General features: G+C 28.7%; 1 protein-coding gene across 2 annotated transcripts in view; it reads left to right on the plus strand.

Moving 5' to 3' along the window:
* Nucleotides 1–17,251, plus strand: part of LOC135954021 (uncharacterized) — a 154,683-nt gene that overhangs the window by 4,698 nt on the left and 132,734 nt on the right. For both annotated transcript variants that reach the window (XM_065504067.1, XM_065504068.1), the window contains exon 2: nucleotides 8,623–9,139. In XM_065504067.1, the coding sequence (XP_065360139.1) occupies nucleotides 8,846–9,139 (294 nt within the window). In that variant the 5' untranslated portion in view covers nucleotides 8,623–8,845. The remainder of the gene's footprint in view (nucleotides 1–8,622; nucleotides 9,140–17,251) is intronic.

Here is a 17,251-nt window from a genome sequence, read left to right on the forward strand (position 1 = left end):
CTGAAAAATGATCAGCGGCAGTGACGATCATATGAACGACTAGGCTCGGCTGGCTTATAATACTTCGGTGAAGATCGGTGAACCATACCAGAGCGTTCGAACATTTTATCACTGGCGATATCGCAATGATTCGAACAATTTTCACTTAATTTGTGGTAGCAAAACTTTCTTTCCCGAAGGTTCGAGAACGATATCAATAATGAGTCATTAGCAATATCGCGATCGAGATTTGTTTAATATTACAAACAAATTCTCTACAATTTCCTAAAGCAAATTTATCTAGAATAATTCAGTATTGTGAGCATTCATATTTTAAATTATTCTCAATAATCTTAGAAAATTTTAGTTCGAAATTAATTTGCTTTGGCGAAGCTACGTAATTTTTGCAATTTTTGGTTGAATGGCGAATATATTGAGTCCTTGTGTAAAAGACCAACGAAATCTGTTTACATTTATTTGTGTTCTCTTTCAACAAACTATTATTTGAAAAACCAAAGATAATTTATCTAATAAAGTGAAATTCCATTAATAAAAAATTTTTCTTTTAAAAACTACAAAAATTTCATAAACGAATATCATTATCAAACTCATCTGTCATTTTCAATTAGCTGAAAATAAATTTTCAAACTACTTTTATGCCAAAAAAATAATTCTTCTATCTCAATACTTTTCCCTCAAGACTTTACAATTGCCCAGCAATTTAATTCCAATACTGTTTTCAATTATTACCACATGGAATAATTGCATAAATTTTTCAAAATACTACATATTTTTTCAATAAATTTTTCAACATTTTAGTCATTTTTAAATATAAATTGAAAAATTGTGTGGGAAAAAACAATAATAATAAATTTTGTATTCCAAAAACCTAAGAAAAGAAAACACCAACTGTGCAAAATTTCAAAACAATTGAGAAAGTGGTGTTTTTGTGCAAAATGATGTACGAGAATTTTTCAAAATTCAAAATTAATGGCGGCAGGTCTGCTTGTTGTAAATTACACAAAATTAAAATAAAAACAAAATATTGTAGACGAAATTCAACAAAACAATTAACGATGTTGAATAGAAGAAAAATGTAATTTTGTTAAGCAAAAAAAAAAAATAAATTAAGACAAAATTTTTGGCACAAATGATTTTGAATTGAAGAAAACAAATGAAATGTGCAAAACAGGGAAGAAAGTGTCTTGTCTTTAATAAAGATTTGTATTAAAAATAAAGTTTATGAAGAAATTTTAATACTTATAATCTAAGTATTTATGTATGTGAAGAAATAAATATGTTTTTAAGTTGATAAACAAACGCCAGGCATGAAGCCGTCACCCATCATCGATTATAAAGTAGATTCAAAAGAAGTATTTTCTTTTTTTTGTCTAGTTTGATCACACTTTACAATGTTTGTAGTGATCAGTCGTTTTTGCCTGTCTACATTTGGCTTGTCTCTGTGTTGCTTCCATAGAATGTGTCTAGGAAAAGGGAAAGAAAGATGATGTGCTGCAATATTTCATTCTGTTTAAGTTGTGTCTTTTATAGTTCTATGTGTCGTTACAGTTTTTTTTCATGTAAAACAACGAGCGTAGCTAGAATTGTTTAATACAGTTTTGAGGAGGGTGAAAAGGTTTCCCAAGAAAGCTCAGCTTAACAGTTTTAAACACAATTAATGAGGCCTCACAAACTGACGTTAAGGGTTTTCTATCACTCTTATATTTTGACTGTTGACCATGCCTACTTTAAGGGTCGTAATATATTATACTTAAAATTGGGGATTTTTTAAACTTTTTAGCTTTTATTTTGAAACATTTGTACAATATAAATTTATTAAAAATATTGGCCATTGTCAGCTATAACCTTTTCTCATCTTTCTGGCAACATATGGATTCCGAGCCAAAAGAACTGTTCATCTTTTGAGGCCAAGAACGAATCAAGCCAATATCGGATACTCTGTTGTAATGAAAAGCGTATCCCAGAGAGAGCGTTCTGCATCGATCGAAACAAAAAGTAGTAGGACGGGGCAAGGTCAGGACTATAAGGCGGGTGAGGCAAAACCTCACAACCACTTCATTCTAAATAGTTTTTAACAGGTATTGCATAATGTGGCTGAACGTGGTCATAACGGTTTCATGTCTGGCAGCATATTCTGGGTATTTTTCATGGTAGTTGCGTTCGGTAGGGGTTCCATGTGATGGTCTGGCCAGATTTTAGCAGCTCATAATAGATTCTTTTGCTCCGACCAAATACAGAGCATTACCTTAGAGCCATGGATATTTGGCTTTGGCGTCGATTCGGCTGGTTGGTCGGGCTTCATATACGATACCTTACGCTTCGTAATGGATACATTTTCCATCGAAAGTAATGATTCGGTGCAAAAATTATGATCTTTTATAGTGTTCAAACATCATTTCGGACATGCTAAATTGTATTTTAAGGTCTCTCGGCTTCAATTTGTATGGTAAACAATTTCCCTGCTTTTTGATACATCCTACTGTCCGCAGACGCTTTGAAATTGCTGCTTGGGTACCTCCCAATGATTTGAAAGCTCTTGTTGAGTTTGACAACAATTTTAATGGAGTAATGCCCTTTCAAAATTTTTTGGCTGGCCTGGGCTATCTTTGTCTTTCGTGTCAAATTCACAATTTCTGAACCGAACAAACCATCTTTCGCACTTTGAAACTTTCATTCACACACATTCAGTTGCACATTTTTTCAAATTAAATACGTAAAGCAAAACTTCCCGCATATGACGCTTTGTTGGCACAAAATTCGACATTTTCGAAGCAAAAAAAAAATTGTTATACACAAGATTTCTTATAGAAATAGTGTTATACACATGATTTTCTATAGAAAATACTGTTATACACATGATTTTCTATAGAAAAATTCTGTTATACACAAGATTTTCTACAGAAAATTCTGTTATACACAAGATTTTCTACAGAAAATTCTGTTATACACAAGATTTTCTACAGAAAATTCTGTTATACACAAGATTTTCTACAGAAAATTCTGTCATACACAAGATTTTCTATAGAAACGACTGTTATACATAAGATTATCTATAGAAACGACTGTTATACACAAGATTTTCTATAGAAACGACTGTTATACACATGATTTTCTATGGAAAAATTCTGTTATACACAAGATTTTCTACAGAAAATACTGTTATACACCAGATTTTCTACAGAAAATACTGTTATACACAAGATTTTCTATAGAAACGACTGTTATACACATGATTTTCTATGGAAAAATTCTGTTATACACATGATTTTCTATGGAAAAATTCTGTTATACACATGATTTTCTATGGAAAAATTCTGTTATACACAAGATTTTCTATAGAAAATTCTGTTATACACAAGATTTTCTATAGAAAATTCTGTTATACACAAGATTTTCTATAGAAAATACTGTTATACACAAGATTTTCTATAGAAAATACTGTTATACACAAGATTTTCTATAGAAATACTGTTATACACAAGATTTTCTATAGAAAATACTGTTATACACAAGATTTTCTATAGAAAATACTGTTATACACAAGATTTTCTATTGAAAATACTGTTATACATAAGATTTTCTATAGAAATACTGTTATACACAAGATTTTCTATTGAAAATACTGTTATACACAAAATTTTGTATAGAAAATACTGTTATAACCAAGATTGTTTATATATACACACGATTTTCTATAGAAAAATACTGTTATACACCATATTTTGTATAGAAAATTCTGTTATACATAATACTGTTCATTTATACACAAGACTTTCTATAGAAAAGGCTGCTATAGACAAGATTTTCTATAGAAAATACTGTTATACACAAGATTTTCTATAGAAAATACTGTTATACACAAGATTTTCTATAGAAAATACTGTTATACACAATATTTTCTATAGAAAACACTGTTATACACAATATTGTTTATTTATACATAAGCTTTTCTATATAATATATTGTACGAAAACTTTGTATACTAATATAAGAGTTTAGCTTTCAAAATATTGAATTTAAATTACCAGTAAATAAGAAATATCTGCTTTAGCTATAAAGATTTTATTTTATTTTTCTCTTTCCCAAGAAAATACAAAAAAATAATGGGACCTACTTTTTCACGTCCCTGATTCTTACTCATGAAAATGCAAAACTTTGTTTATGGTTGTTTTCATACGATCGTTAAAATCTCTAGGAAAAAAACTTTGATTTTTTGCATAATAATATTTTATAGTTTTTTGTGCCTCATTTGTTTATGTTCCCTATATATTCTTTTTGAATTGTCTCATACAAACGTGAACATTTTATACAAAAATCTGCTCTCAACATGTTGTATCTGAATGATCTGAACGAGATCTACAACAACACATATCGAGAAATACAAAAAACAAGAAGCAGAAGCCAGAAAATAATAAAATAAAAACATAAATACGAAAAAGTAGCTGTGCGTTAAAAATAGATCAACAAAAATACTATACATTTTCAGAATAAGAAATAAAAAAAACAACACACACACCCAAGAGAACGCAAAATCAAATTTAGAGAATTTAGCAAAAATCATATAAAATTTCTCAAATCCCTACTGATTTGAGAGATAGAAACAATGTTATACATTACAAAATAAAACTCTAGCAAATAAACAAAATTATATTATTTTGTATTAGATTTTATAGGTAATTTTTATTTTATTTTGTTTTTATTACTAAATTGAGAATCTCTTTTAAGTATGAAGTCATACTGCCATGATCACATTGAGACGAGTAGAATTGTGTAAAAAAAAACCAGACACACACATTTGAATGAATCCAACCAGCCGCATCGATCGAATGAACGAACGAACGGGTTGAGTTTTGAAAGGCCGGTTAGAAGTACGAGAGCAACGAAAGTGCGAGCATTTGAAGAAGAAATAATAATACAATATTTTTAACTAAATAACATAATATAAACAAATTAATTAACGAACTTTATTTATTTTTAAACGAAAACTTTAATTAAAATAGTTAAACGAATTAGATTTTGTTTTCCTTGATGATTTAAATAAACAAAAAAATTCTAATGTAAATAAATAAAAGTATTAAATAATACCTTAAGTTATTCAAAATAAAAAAAAAACTGTAAAAATCTATAATTATCGTTAAATGATATAATTTTCAATTGCGAACTTTGTGTTAAAAAGTAAAAAACACCTGTGAGAGAAATTGGAAAAAAATTTACAAAAATAATATGAAAATGAATGTGTTTAAAATAGTATAAAACATGTTAATTAAATGTTCAGTGATTTTGCAAATTTATTATTTTTTTAATGGCCAATTAGAGTGACCAGCTGTGTAATAAAAATTAAGCCAACTTTATCGTGAAACTGAATAACTAAACTTAATAACTTAAAATAAAAAAAGATATACAACATTAATATTAAATAAAGTAAAAATAGAGTGACCAGATGTGTTAAAACAAATTTGTTAAAAATAAATTAAAATTAAAAATTTTTGTTCCAGAACGATTACAAGATTCACTTTAGATCCTTTGAGCACTAGTAATATCGCAACCTGGAAACTAGTTACACAATCTGGGAACTAGTTATACATTACTTCTAGATTAGTTCTTTAGTTCACAGAATATTCCGAAAGAACTTCAAAGAAAAAAATTGAATAAAAAATTACATCGAATCTTTTTGAAGTCATGTTTAAAATTGAGGAATTTTTTCACTAAATATACAAAACGATTTCTGTAATATAATAAAATCATGATGAACGAAAGTTTCTATAGCAATTTCGCCCAAAAAACATTAATGGAAAAACTAGTTCTAGAATCGTTCTAAAGAATTACTTTTTGTTAGCGCTTCTAGTAGAACTAGTTTTGAGACGGAAAAATTCTAGCACAAATCACTGTTAAGAAAGCAAGATTCAGATTCATTCTAATGAAGAGGTACTGGCACCGTAAAGCTTCCATAAAACTAGTTATCGTCCAAAGGTGACAATTTCTAATCAAAATTATTGGTACTACTTGAACCAGCATGCATTTTAGAACAAATTGTTAAACTAATATAGTTTTCCTTAATCGGAAGTGAGCAGATGAAATATAAATATTATTTATAAAAATCTAAATATTGGGTGTATGACTTAAAACTGCGTGATTTTTTTCAAACTTTTAGCTTTTATTTTGAAACATTTGTAAAATATATATTTCTTCAAAGTATTTCGTATCCCAGAGAGAGCGTTCTGCATCGATCGAAACAAAAAGTAGTCGAACGGGGCAAGCGGAAGAGTCAAAAATCCCCAACCACTTCTTTCTAAATAGTTTTTGGGTTGCCTAGCGTTGTCATGATTACGGTTTCATGTCTGGCCGCAAATTCTGGGTGTTTTTCGGGAAATGCTCGCTTCAAACGAATCATTTGCATTTCGGTACAGGTTCCCTGTGATGGTCTGGCCAGATTACAGAAGCTAATAATAGAGAATAGTCCCACCCAATACATAGCATTACCTTAGCGTCATGAATATTTGGTTTTGGTGTCGCTTCGGCTGGTTGGCCGGTCTTCACCTACGATCTCTGTCGCTTCGGGTTATCGTAATGGATTCATTTTTAATCGCATGTAATGATTCGGTGCAAAAATTTGTTTCAGCATTTCAGACATACAAAATTGTATTTGAAAGTTTCACAGCTTCAATTCGTATGGTACCCAATTTCCCTGCTTTTGGATGAATCCTGCTGCTTGCAAACGTTTTGAAATTGCTGATTGAGTAGCTCTTAATTATTTTGCATGAGTTTTACAACAATCTTCAGGGAGCAAAGCTTCCAATTCCTGGTCTTCAAACCTTTTTTGGCTCGCTTGGGCGATCATTGTCTTCCGTGTTAAAATCACCGAACAAACTATCTGTCGCATATTGAAACCAATGAAATACTTTCAGCATAAGCTTCGGTGATCAGTAGGTGTGCTTTAGCTGCACTTTTGTTCTACAAATTAAAGAAGTAAAGCAAAACTTCCCGCATATGACGCTGAGCTGCTACAAAATTCGAGATTTTCGAAGCAAAAAAACTAAGTTGTTTGCACGATAATGTTCAATAACTATGTGAGAATAAATGACAGATATATTTCCTTCAAAATGAAATATAAATTATTAAAAACAAAAAGATACGAGATCTAATGAAAATACTGCTTTTATAAGTCAGACAACCAATAAATGGTGCACAAGAAGCACTAAAATAATGAACAGTTACTAGTAAACCATTAATAACACATTATTTTATAACTCTCCTGGAAGCAGTTGGATTTTTTTTTACCAAATATTGTCCGTTTCTCACCTGTTGCTCTTTTTGTCACCATAAGAGACAAACAATTTTACATTTTTGGTTCTCCATTCCAGCACCATTCTACCATTTAGATTTGATATCGGAGAATGATTTGAAATGAAAACTTTTCACATAGAGAAATACACATAGAGCGGAAACTAGAAAAAATCTCAAATAAAAAATTTACTCAAAAATATCTCACATTTTCAGCACTGGGGTTTTTGACAACTGAGTTAGGTCCATAGAGAACATAGAGCGGAAACTCGAAAAAAACTCAAACAAACAAATTTCTCAAAAAAGTTACACATACGAGTGTTGTTTTTGTTTTCACATAGTTTTTTTTACTAATACATTCTCACAACTTAGGTTTTTGACCACTGAGTTAGGTTTTTTAGAGGAGAATTTCCAATCTGTGATTGGAACTTTTATACATTATTTTCAATATTTACGCAGTTTTGACTTAAGTTTTGAATTTTGTATTTTTTTTTACTATAGGGGTTGCCAAATGCTTGAGCGACCAAAAATCAACCTCTTCTTTCTGACCTCTAAACAAAACAAACTCTTAGCGCTCTGATTTGTTTATCGAATAAATCAATTCTATTTGAATTTGAATTTAAATTTAATTCCTTAATTATTTTTGTATAAACATTGTGAACATGTTTATAGTAATAGTATTTTGTTTGTTTGTATGTTGAAATAGTAATTAATCATTATTTATAAATGATTTTCAATCAGTTTTTTTCTCACAACTTAGGTTTTTGACCACTGAGTTAGGTCTTTGACAGGAGAGTTTCCGCTCTATGTGTTTTCTCTATGGTTAGGTCTTTGACTGGAAAATTTCCAGCTTATGTGTATTTATCCATGCCTTTTCATAATATGTATTTCAAACCTTTGAAAACAATTTGATAAACATTTGAGAATAACAACTCTCCCCATTCTCTGTTTGAGAAATACTTTTATTATGCAATTTTTCTCAAACGTTATTAAACGATGTATTAAAAATGTGGATTTATATATGAATTGCAGAAGGAATTTTTTTCAAAAGTTAAAAAAAACAGAAATAAACGTTTGAAAATATGGTTTTAACATTTGATATAAAAAAAAAATACTCTATAACCGACAAAAATATTTTAAAATGTTTGATTCTCCATCCCAGAATCATTTTAAACGATTCAGGTTTCATATCAGAGACTGATTGGATATTAAGTATTTTTCAAATATTTCAACATTTGAGAAATACCCTTTTTCGCAAACCTTATTCAACAATGTATTTGCAAATAAATGATTATTTTATACAAACAAATCCTTAATAACTCCATTTTTCATAAAAACCAGAGTAGAAATATTAAAGAAAAGTGTTCCAAAATTTGAAACGAAACGAAAAGAAAAACTAAAATAATTTAAATAAAACGAAATAGAACAAAACAGATAAAAAAGAACGCACGCGAACAAATAAGGATACTAACCAACCCCACAAAAGAAATACAACCAAACACACGCGTTCCAAGAAAAAAACAAAATTGAAGTCTGAAAAAAAAGAAGAAAATTTGAAAGAAACATGGAACGTCATCGGACATTGGATTCATCAATGTCCTCATTGTATTCGGGCTCGAATGTTTCACAAACACCATCACGCCAGCTGGAACCCTCCAACTATCATTATCCCACATCATCGACCGCACCATCACCCACACCCAGTGGCGCTGGTGGTCAATTGATGCCAACGAATCTAAACAACGACAGTTTGGGCAGTGGTGGCAGCACAACATCACAGAGTGGCCTGCGTGCCACCACCATTGGAACGGTGGTGGTGCGTTGTGGTCCCATACAATTGGTGATTGCTCTATTGCAAGTAAGTTGAGAATATATGATTTATTTACTATTTTTTTTTTTTTCAAAAGTGTTGTTAAATTCATAGTTAGAGATTGATTTATTTTTATACATATTTTCTAGTTCCATATTGTATTTTTTGTTTAAGAATTTAGAAATTTCTTGATTTGTTTTAGTGTTGGCTGTGGTGACTTTGATTTACTGTGCTGCTGTTGCTGATGTTTTTCTTGAAAACTGTAATGAATCGCGTTGTTAGTTTTGGCTGTCATTTGTTAAAGAAAAATATACTGGAGTGTTGTCTGTTTGTTTATTTGTTTGTTCACTTTGGGGGGTAGGAGTGTGCTAAATAAGGCACGAGATGATACAAAAGTGTTGAATTTAACAAGTCATAAATTAGTTTAGGTTATTTTGAACAAATACTGCTGGTTTACAATAGTGGTAATAAAAATAATAAATGCTGATTTTCAATACTTCAAATTTCGGAAGTATATCTGACAGATATATTGAAAATGTGTATTTCAATAGACATCAATAATTTGACTCTGTTATGAATAAGGATACAGAATTTTGCCAGCAATTTTCTAACCTGATTTTGATTTATTTCCAAGAAGTTGTAATTTATCTATTACGTGCCACATGATGACCACCCCTGTACCAACACTTTATACCCACGCTCTGTTGATAAGCTTTAAACAATTTTTCTTCTATTTAGTTACCAAAACTTTTCTACATCTTCTGCTTAAGCCGCTTAATGTTTGTTTTTCTTGTCATTCTTGTCTAAATTTTCTCTCGTTTTTCTTCACCCAAATAAAAACAAACCAAAAAAAAAAGATTTGACATGTGAATTTAATAAATGATTTTAAATTTGTAGTCAGTTTAAAATGTTTTGGCCCCAGTGTTAAGTGTTCTGGCTTTATGCGAGACAAAGTGGTAAAAGCTTTCTAAAGCTAAATCACCACAAAGAGTTTTAAAAGCATTATTGACATTCATTTTGAAGAAAAAAGTTTAATTGTTTAAACAAATAAATTTTAACACATTCAAATATGTAAATATTTACCTTATTACTTAATTAAGTTTTAAAGAGATTTTTTTATTTGAGTGATAAATATTAGAGTTTTTAAAAAAAAGGGTGCAACATAAAATATTTGCTTTGAATAATTTTAAAAAACAAAATAAATTTCTACCACATAGTTATTTTGGTTGCTGTCGCCCGAAAAAAAAATTCTGCTTTATTTGGAAAAGGTACATAATTTTATAATTTTTTAATAACAGAATTAATGAAGACGCCTTCAAACATACATATTTCATCAGAATTTTTCAAAGAAAATTTATAATAAAATTGTTGTAATTACACATTCGAAAGAATTGGATAAGGCAACATGAATATCTCTCAATTGTATTTATTTATCCCTTTACTTTAAAACGTTTTGAAAAATGTAAAATTTGAAACATAAAGAAATCATAAAGTTGTTTTCTGTAAAATATTTATTTAGAAAAAAGTACCATTGAACGATTAATATACCATTTAATCAAAGAAAAAAATACAATTTCAAGAGAAATAAAAGTACCATTTGATGAAAGACAAAAGTACCATTCGATGAAAAAAGAACCCCTGATATAAAAAAATCCATTCATAGAGAAAAAAATTTCCATTTGATCAAAATGTTTACCAATTTATAAAAAAGAACCATGTGTATCATGTTTATAGTTTGATTAAATTATAAAAAAAGTACCATTAAAAGTACATATCGTTACCTAAAATGCAAAATAACTTAACATCAATTTAAGAATGATTAAAGTGATGGGCAAAAACCTCTTGTAGAATTAAAAGTATCTATGATATAAACTTAATTTCTCTCAGTTGATCTCACTTGATCACTTTCCAAATTAAAATTATCCTTTTTTTATTATTTCTTAACTTATTCATTATTACCTATCTAACATTCGATTTTGGTATTTTTGTTGTTACGTTATTTTGCATTTTAGGTGACGATATATAGAAAACAAAAAGCATCTTCAGAGGCAATAATGTGTGACTTCGATATGCGATGTAAATTGATTTATAAAAAGTACCATTTATAAAAGAAAAAAGTATCATTTGATGGAAGAAAAAGAAAGGAAATTTAAAAAAAGTACCATATGATGAAAAACAGTACCAAAGGAAAGAAATAAAGATTGTGGGTTCTTTTCATGTTTCTAGATTGATTAAATTAGTAGGAAGTACTATTGGAAATGCAAAGAAATAAGAAATTATGATCAAACGATATAAAAATTACCTTCATGTTGCTATTAGTGAGTTGGTACTCCGTTCCGAAACATATAACATAAACAAATTGATGAATAATAATGTAACAAAAAAATATGAAAGAATAAAGTACCATTTATAGAACAAAAGTACCATTTAACGAAAAAAAAATAACAAAGAAAAGAAAACAGTAATTTTTGTAGTAAAAATGTAACATTTGTGGAAACAAAAGTGCTATTTTAGATAAAAAGTACCATTTGTAGAAACAAAAGTACTATTTACAGAAAAAAATACCAATTGTAGAAAAAGTACCATATGTAGAAATAAAAATACTATTTATGGAAACATAAGTACCATTTGTGGAGAAAATTTTACCATTTGTAGAAACAAAAGTATCATTTGTATAGGAAAACTAATATTTGTGGAAACAATAGTACCATTTGTAGAACCAAAAGTACCATTTATATAGAAACAGCCCCATTTGCATAGAAAAAGCACCATTTGTAAAAACAAAAGTACTAATTAAGGAAACATAAGTACCATTTGTGGATAAAATGCACCATTTGTAGAAAGAAAAGTACAATTTGTATAGAAGAAGTATCATTTGTAGAAACAAAAGTACAATGTGTAGCAACAAAAGTATCATTTGTGGAAATAAAATCACCATTTATAGAATTAAATGTATAATTTATGGGTTCAACTTCTCTCGGGATCATATGTTTGTAATTCCATATTTTGACAAATGAAAAAAGTACTATTTGATGAAGGAAAAAACAAACTACAGCAGAAAAAAGTTCCATTATTTAATTTAATATTCAGATTCTTACATATTTCTGATGCGTTCCTGCTAACCTTTATGTCTTATAAGTTGATTAATTTCTTTAAAATATTGAAAAGTACAATTTAAAGAAAAATGTACCAATTTTCAGTTTTTCCTTTGAAAACCCTTTTTATTTTCAAAATATGCCAATTCAAATGCTAATAAATGACTCAAACAATACAAATCTGAGTAAATTGGTCTAGTTCAAATTATCTATCTTCTATATATATATAAATGAAACGGTCCATGTATGTAATGGCATCACATGAGAACGGCTGGAGCGATTTGGCTGATTTTTTTTTATTCGATTCGAAATTTGTAAGAAAAAAATTCAAAAATTTCGGGTAAAACTCGGAATTTATTTTTTATTTTGAATCCAGTCAACTGTAATAAAAAAGCTCCCTAAAGTATGCAGTACACATTTATATATTTTATTTGCAAATAAATAAGAACAGGCAGGTGTATGTGGGTTGGAGAAACTTGAAGAACTAACATTAGTAAATGCTACCGGGCGAAGCCGGGGCGGTCAACTAGTAATTTATAAAAGTACCAAACTTTTTACCCGAGTTTCAACATTTCATATCAATTCATGATGAATTCATCATTTTTAATGTATAGAATCATTAATAATTTGTTCCATTTTTCCCCATTTTGAAACCTTTTACATTTAAATTTTCATAAACAATTGTTCTTCTATTGGAAAACAAATCTCTTCTCAATAAGTATTTTTACTGGAATTCAAGTTGAAAGCAAGTGTAATTCAAGCCTTGAATTATAGTCAATCATTTGAATTGTATTACGTTTTATATCAATTGCATTCTTCCAAGACGAAACATAAATTCAAGCCATATGTTTTTGGTTTGGAAAATATTTAATTTTTTCAAATATTTTTCAAGTTTAAATCAGAATTATATTTTTGCATTTAAGTAAAATTCCAACAAAAGTGCTTGAATTGGGGGTTTGTTGCTTATTGGGTTTAAATAACGGATGAGCTAGTCCCACATTTTATAAAATTTTGTGTTAATTTTTTAAGACTGACTTAAAAAAATAATGAAGTTTTTAAAAAATTCTTACTTTTCAGTCATGAATGAAAAAATTACTAAAAATTTAAGTCTTAGCTTATAACAAATTGCTAAAAAAATAATGTAACTTTTCTTTCGTACACAATCTTTAATCTACTTTTAATTCTTGTTCGATTGTTAAATTTAACATTCAAGCACAACACACCTTTTGCATAATAAATGAAAATATTTATAAAAAGAAATGACTTCTTAAAGAATTCAAATGTTGAAATTTAACAAAAAACAAAAAGAAACTCAAAAAAACTTGTTTCAAATTCATACAAGTAGATACGTTAATAAAAATGCGGTGGATTGTGAGCTCAAGGAAGTTTGGCAGTGATCTGCTTAGTTAAAAAACTCGCTCACAAGAGAGTTCTATTAAAATACACTCAAAATCGAAATCAAGTTTGAGTTTTCTAAATTCTAACTTTATTTTGAAATAAAAACAAAAGTTACGGCAAAATATACATTGTACAAACACACAGTTCAAGGTCATTGTTAACATTGAATTTGAAATAAATAAACGCGCTTTTTTTGTTAATCAACTTCAGTTTCATATAGTCGTGTTTTTTGTGACTTTGAAATTATACACACTTAAAGCGTTAGACAGACGGACTGCCAAACACACCACAATAAGTTGAGTTAGTTAGTTTTAGCCAACATACTATAATTTGGCTGTAAAACAAAAAACTGGTAGAGTTAAAATTTTTATTTTCTTTACCTGCCGGCCAGTTTGCTGCTGTTAGGGAAGAGTTTGTTTGTTGCTGCTGCTGCTGCTGTCTTTATTAGTGTTTCTCTTACAATGTTTTCGGAATTTAATTTCAGTATATTGAGCAAGACTTTGATTATGGCCTGTATATAGGTATTCTAAACATATAATTATAGACGTTATAGGATATTGTATGATCCAGCAAAGAATTGAATCATATATTCAGTAGTTTCAAAGTAAAAACAAGAAAATAAATATTTTTCGGCACTCCCGAACACGATTGATGTATATAACACGAATGTGAGCAAAAGTCAGAAAATGATCAAGAGTAAAGCCAACTGGAGATTGCACATCAAAAACACAATCAAAAAATTAAACAAATCCAACATTAATATCCATATTAGAAGCATCCATCCTGTGCTAAAAACATGTAGCAAAATCTAGATTTTGTTTTTGATAAGGAATATTAAAAAAAATCTAAATAAAATTTTTTAAGCGATTTTTCAGATAATGGATTAGGGTTGAGCCTATGTTTTTATACCCTTCACCATGAGTGGCAAGGGTATATATAAGTTTGTCATTCCGTTTGTAATTTCTACATTTTTCATTTGCGACCCCACAAAGTATATATATTCTGAATCGTTATAGATAGCGGAGTCGATATAGACATGTCCGTCTGTCCGTCTGTGTGTTTAAATCAACTTTCTGAATCCCCCAAATAACTCACATACACGAATGATACATCAATATCTCCGAAATTCTTCCGGCTCGGTTGCTATTTAAAATCGAGAAAATCGGTCAACAAATGGCTGAGATATAAGGAGAAAACCAGGACAACCTCGATTTTTGACCTATTTTTGACCCATATCTTTATTACTAAATCATTAATATAGACAATATGGATATCTAATGATAGATATTTCAAAAACCTGTGCAACGACGTATATAAGACCATAGTAAGTTGGACCTACAATGGGTCAAAATCGGAAAAAATATTTTTTAACCCGAATTTTTTTTTTCACCAAAATTTTTTTTCACTAAATATTAAAAAAAAAAATTTTAAATTAAAAAAAAATTATTAAATTTAAAAAAAAAAAATTTAAAAACCAATTTCGAAAAAACACTGGAAAAAAATTAAATTTTGTTTTCCTAAAAATATTTAAAATTTTTATTTTAAAGTAAGTATATTTTGGTGAAGGGTATATAAAATTCAGCACCGAATATAGCTCTCTTACTTGTTTAATAGTAAATTCTGTGAAATGTCTTTCCATTTTAAATATTTGCAAAAGCATTAAGTTAAATTTACTTAAACTATAATAATTGCCAAAATATATCACCATCAAAACTTTTTAAGAAAAGTATATTTTTTTAATCTTTTGATTTTCTTCGACCTTGTAATACTTCTCATTCTCATACATAAAACTAAAAACAGACACTTAAATTTAATAAAATGTATGTTACAGATAAAAAAACCCAACCACTAATGCCAAAAAACAGCAACAAAATTTGCCAAAAATAATTCATAAATATGAAACAAAAAATTGTGTGTTTAAATTCTTTAAATTTTATAAAATGATGTAATAGAAAAAAAAATTGATTGAAAATCATTTATAAATAATGATTAATTACTATTTCAACATACAAACAAACAAAATACTATTACTAAAAACATGTTCACAATGTTTATACAAAAATAATTACGGAATTAAATTTAAATTCAAATTAAAATAGAATTGATTTATTCGATAAACAAATCAGAGCGCTACAAGTTTGTTTTGTTTGGAGGTCAGAAAGAAGAGGTTGATTTTTGGTTACTCTACAAACTCTCCTCTAAAAGACCTAACTCAGTTGTCAAAAACCTAATTGGTGAGCATGTATTAGAAAAAACTATGTAAAAAAACAAAAACAACATTCGTATGTGTGATTATTTTGATTAATTTTTTTGTTTGAGTTTTTTTTCTTTTTTCTGCTCTATGTATATTTCTCTATGGCCCAAACGTATGTTTATTTCTGTTACAAATATTTGTTTCATCAGGAAAATAAATAAAATATTTTATGTTTAAAATGTTTAATATTTTTCTTGCTCGTTTTTCAGGTGCTACATTAAATTTTGTTGGAGAATTTCAACGCGACTAAATTCTTGAAAACATAAATATTTTTGTAACGTTTGGTTTGATGTAATTTTTGTTTATAAATTGTTATAAGAAAAACATTAAATATTTTAAGGCAATAATTCTATATTACAATTTAATCACATGCATACATCGAATAAATAAATATAGCAGGAGTGGAAAAAATCTAAAATCCGAATAAAAACAAGTAAGAGAGCTATATTCGGCTGTGCCCAATCTTATATACCCTTCGCCAAATTATACTTCAAAATAAAAATTTTAAATATTTTTAGGTGAACAAAATTTATTTTTTTTACAGTTTTTTAATTTTTTGGAAATAAAAATTGTTCGAATTGTTTTTTTTTTAAATTTTAAAAAAAATTGTTTTGTTTTTTAATTTTTTTTTGGTAAAAAAAAAATTCGGGTTTAAAAATATTTTTTCCGAATTTAACCCATTGTAGGTCCAACTTACTATGGTCTTTGAAATATCTATCCTTAGATATCCATATTGCCTATATTAATGACTTTGTAAGCCAGATATAGGTCAAAAATCGAGGTTGTCCTGGTTTCTTCCTCATATCTCAGCCATTTGTGGACGGATTTTGCTGATTTTAAATAGCAAACTTCTCGAAAGCATGTCTGACAGAATTATTGAAGATTTGGATCCCGAAGATAGACTCCGCTATGTATAAGGGTCCAGAATATATATACTTTATAGGGTCGGAAATGAAAAATGTAGAAATTACAACGGAATGACTTCTCATATAAAAATGGAATCAATAAAATAGTTCGACTAAAAGGGAGATTGCGACAGTTATGAAAAATGCTATCCGTCAATAGCATTTTAACGCATTATTTTAAGACTGTGATGTCATTGGAGGCAAGTACTTACCTCAACCGCTTCTAAATATGTTATTAATTTCATATCACTTAATAGTTTAAGTACAGAAGCCGTTAAGTCCCGGTCCACACTGTGAAACATTTGCTGCAAAACATTTGAGTTTGTTGATGAAAGGGGAAGGAGGAATGAAAAAGGGAACTTTGTTTCATGTACATGAAGTTTTTGTTGAGTATGTCTCCACATTTATTCGTTCGTATTCGTACTGTACAGAAATGTCAAAAACTGAAAAGCAAAAACTTCACTGTGTGGACACGAATGCAGTTTCAAAAGAGAATTAAAAAATGTTT

This window comes from Calliphora vicina, chromosome 3, assembly GCF_958450345.1.
Source record: "Calliphora vicina chromosome 3, idCalVici1.1, whole genome shotgun sequence".
Lineage (NCBI taxonomy): Eukaryota > Metazoa > Arthropoda > Insecta > Diptera > Calliphoridae > Calliphora > Calliphora vicina.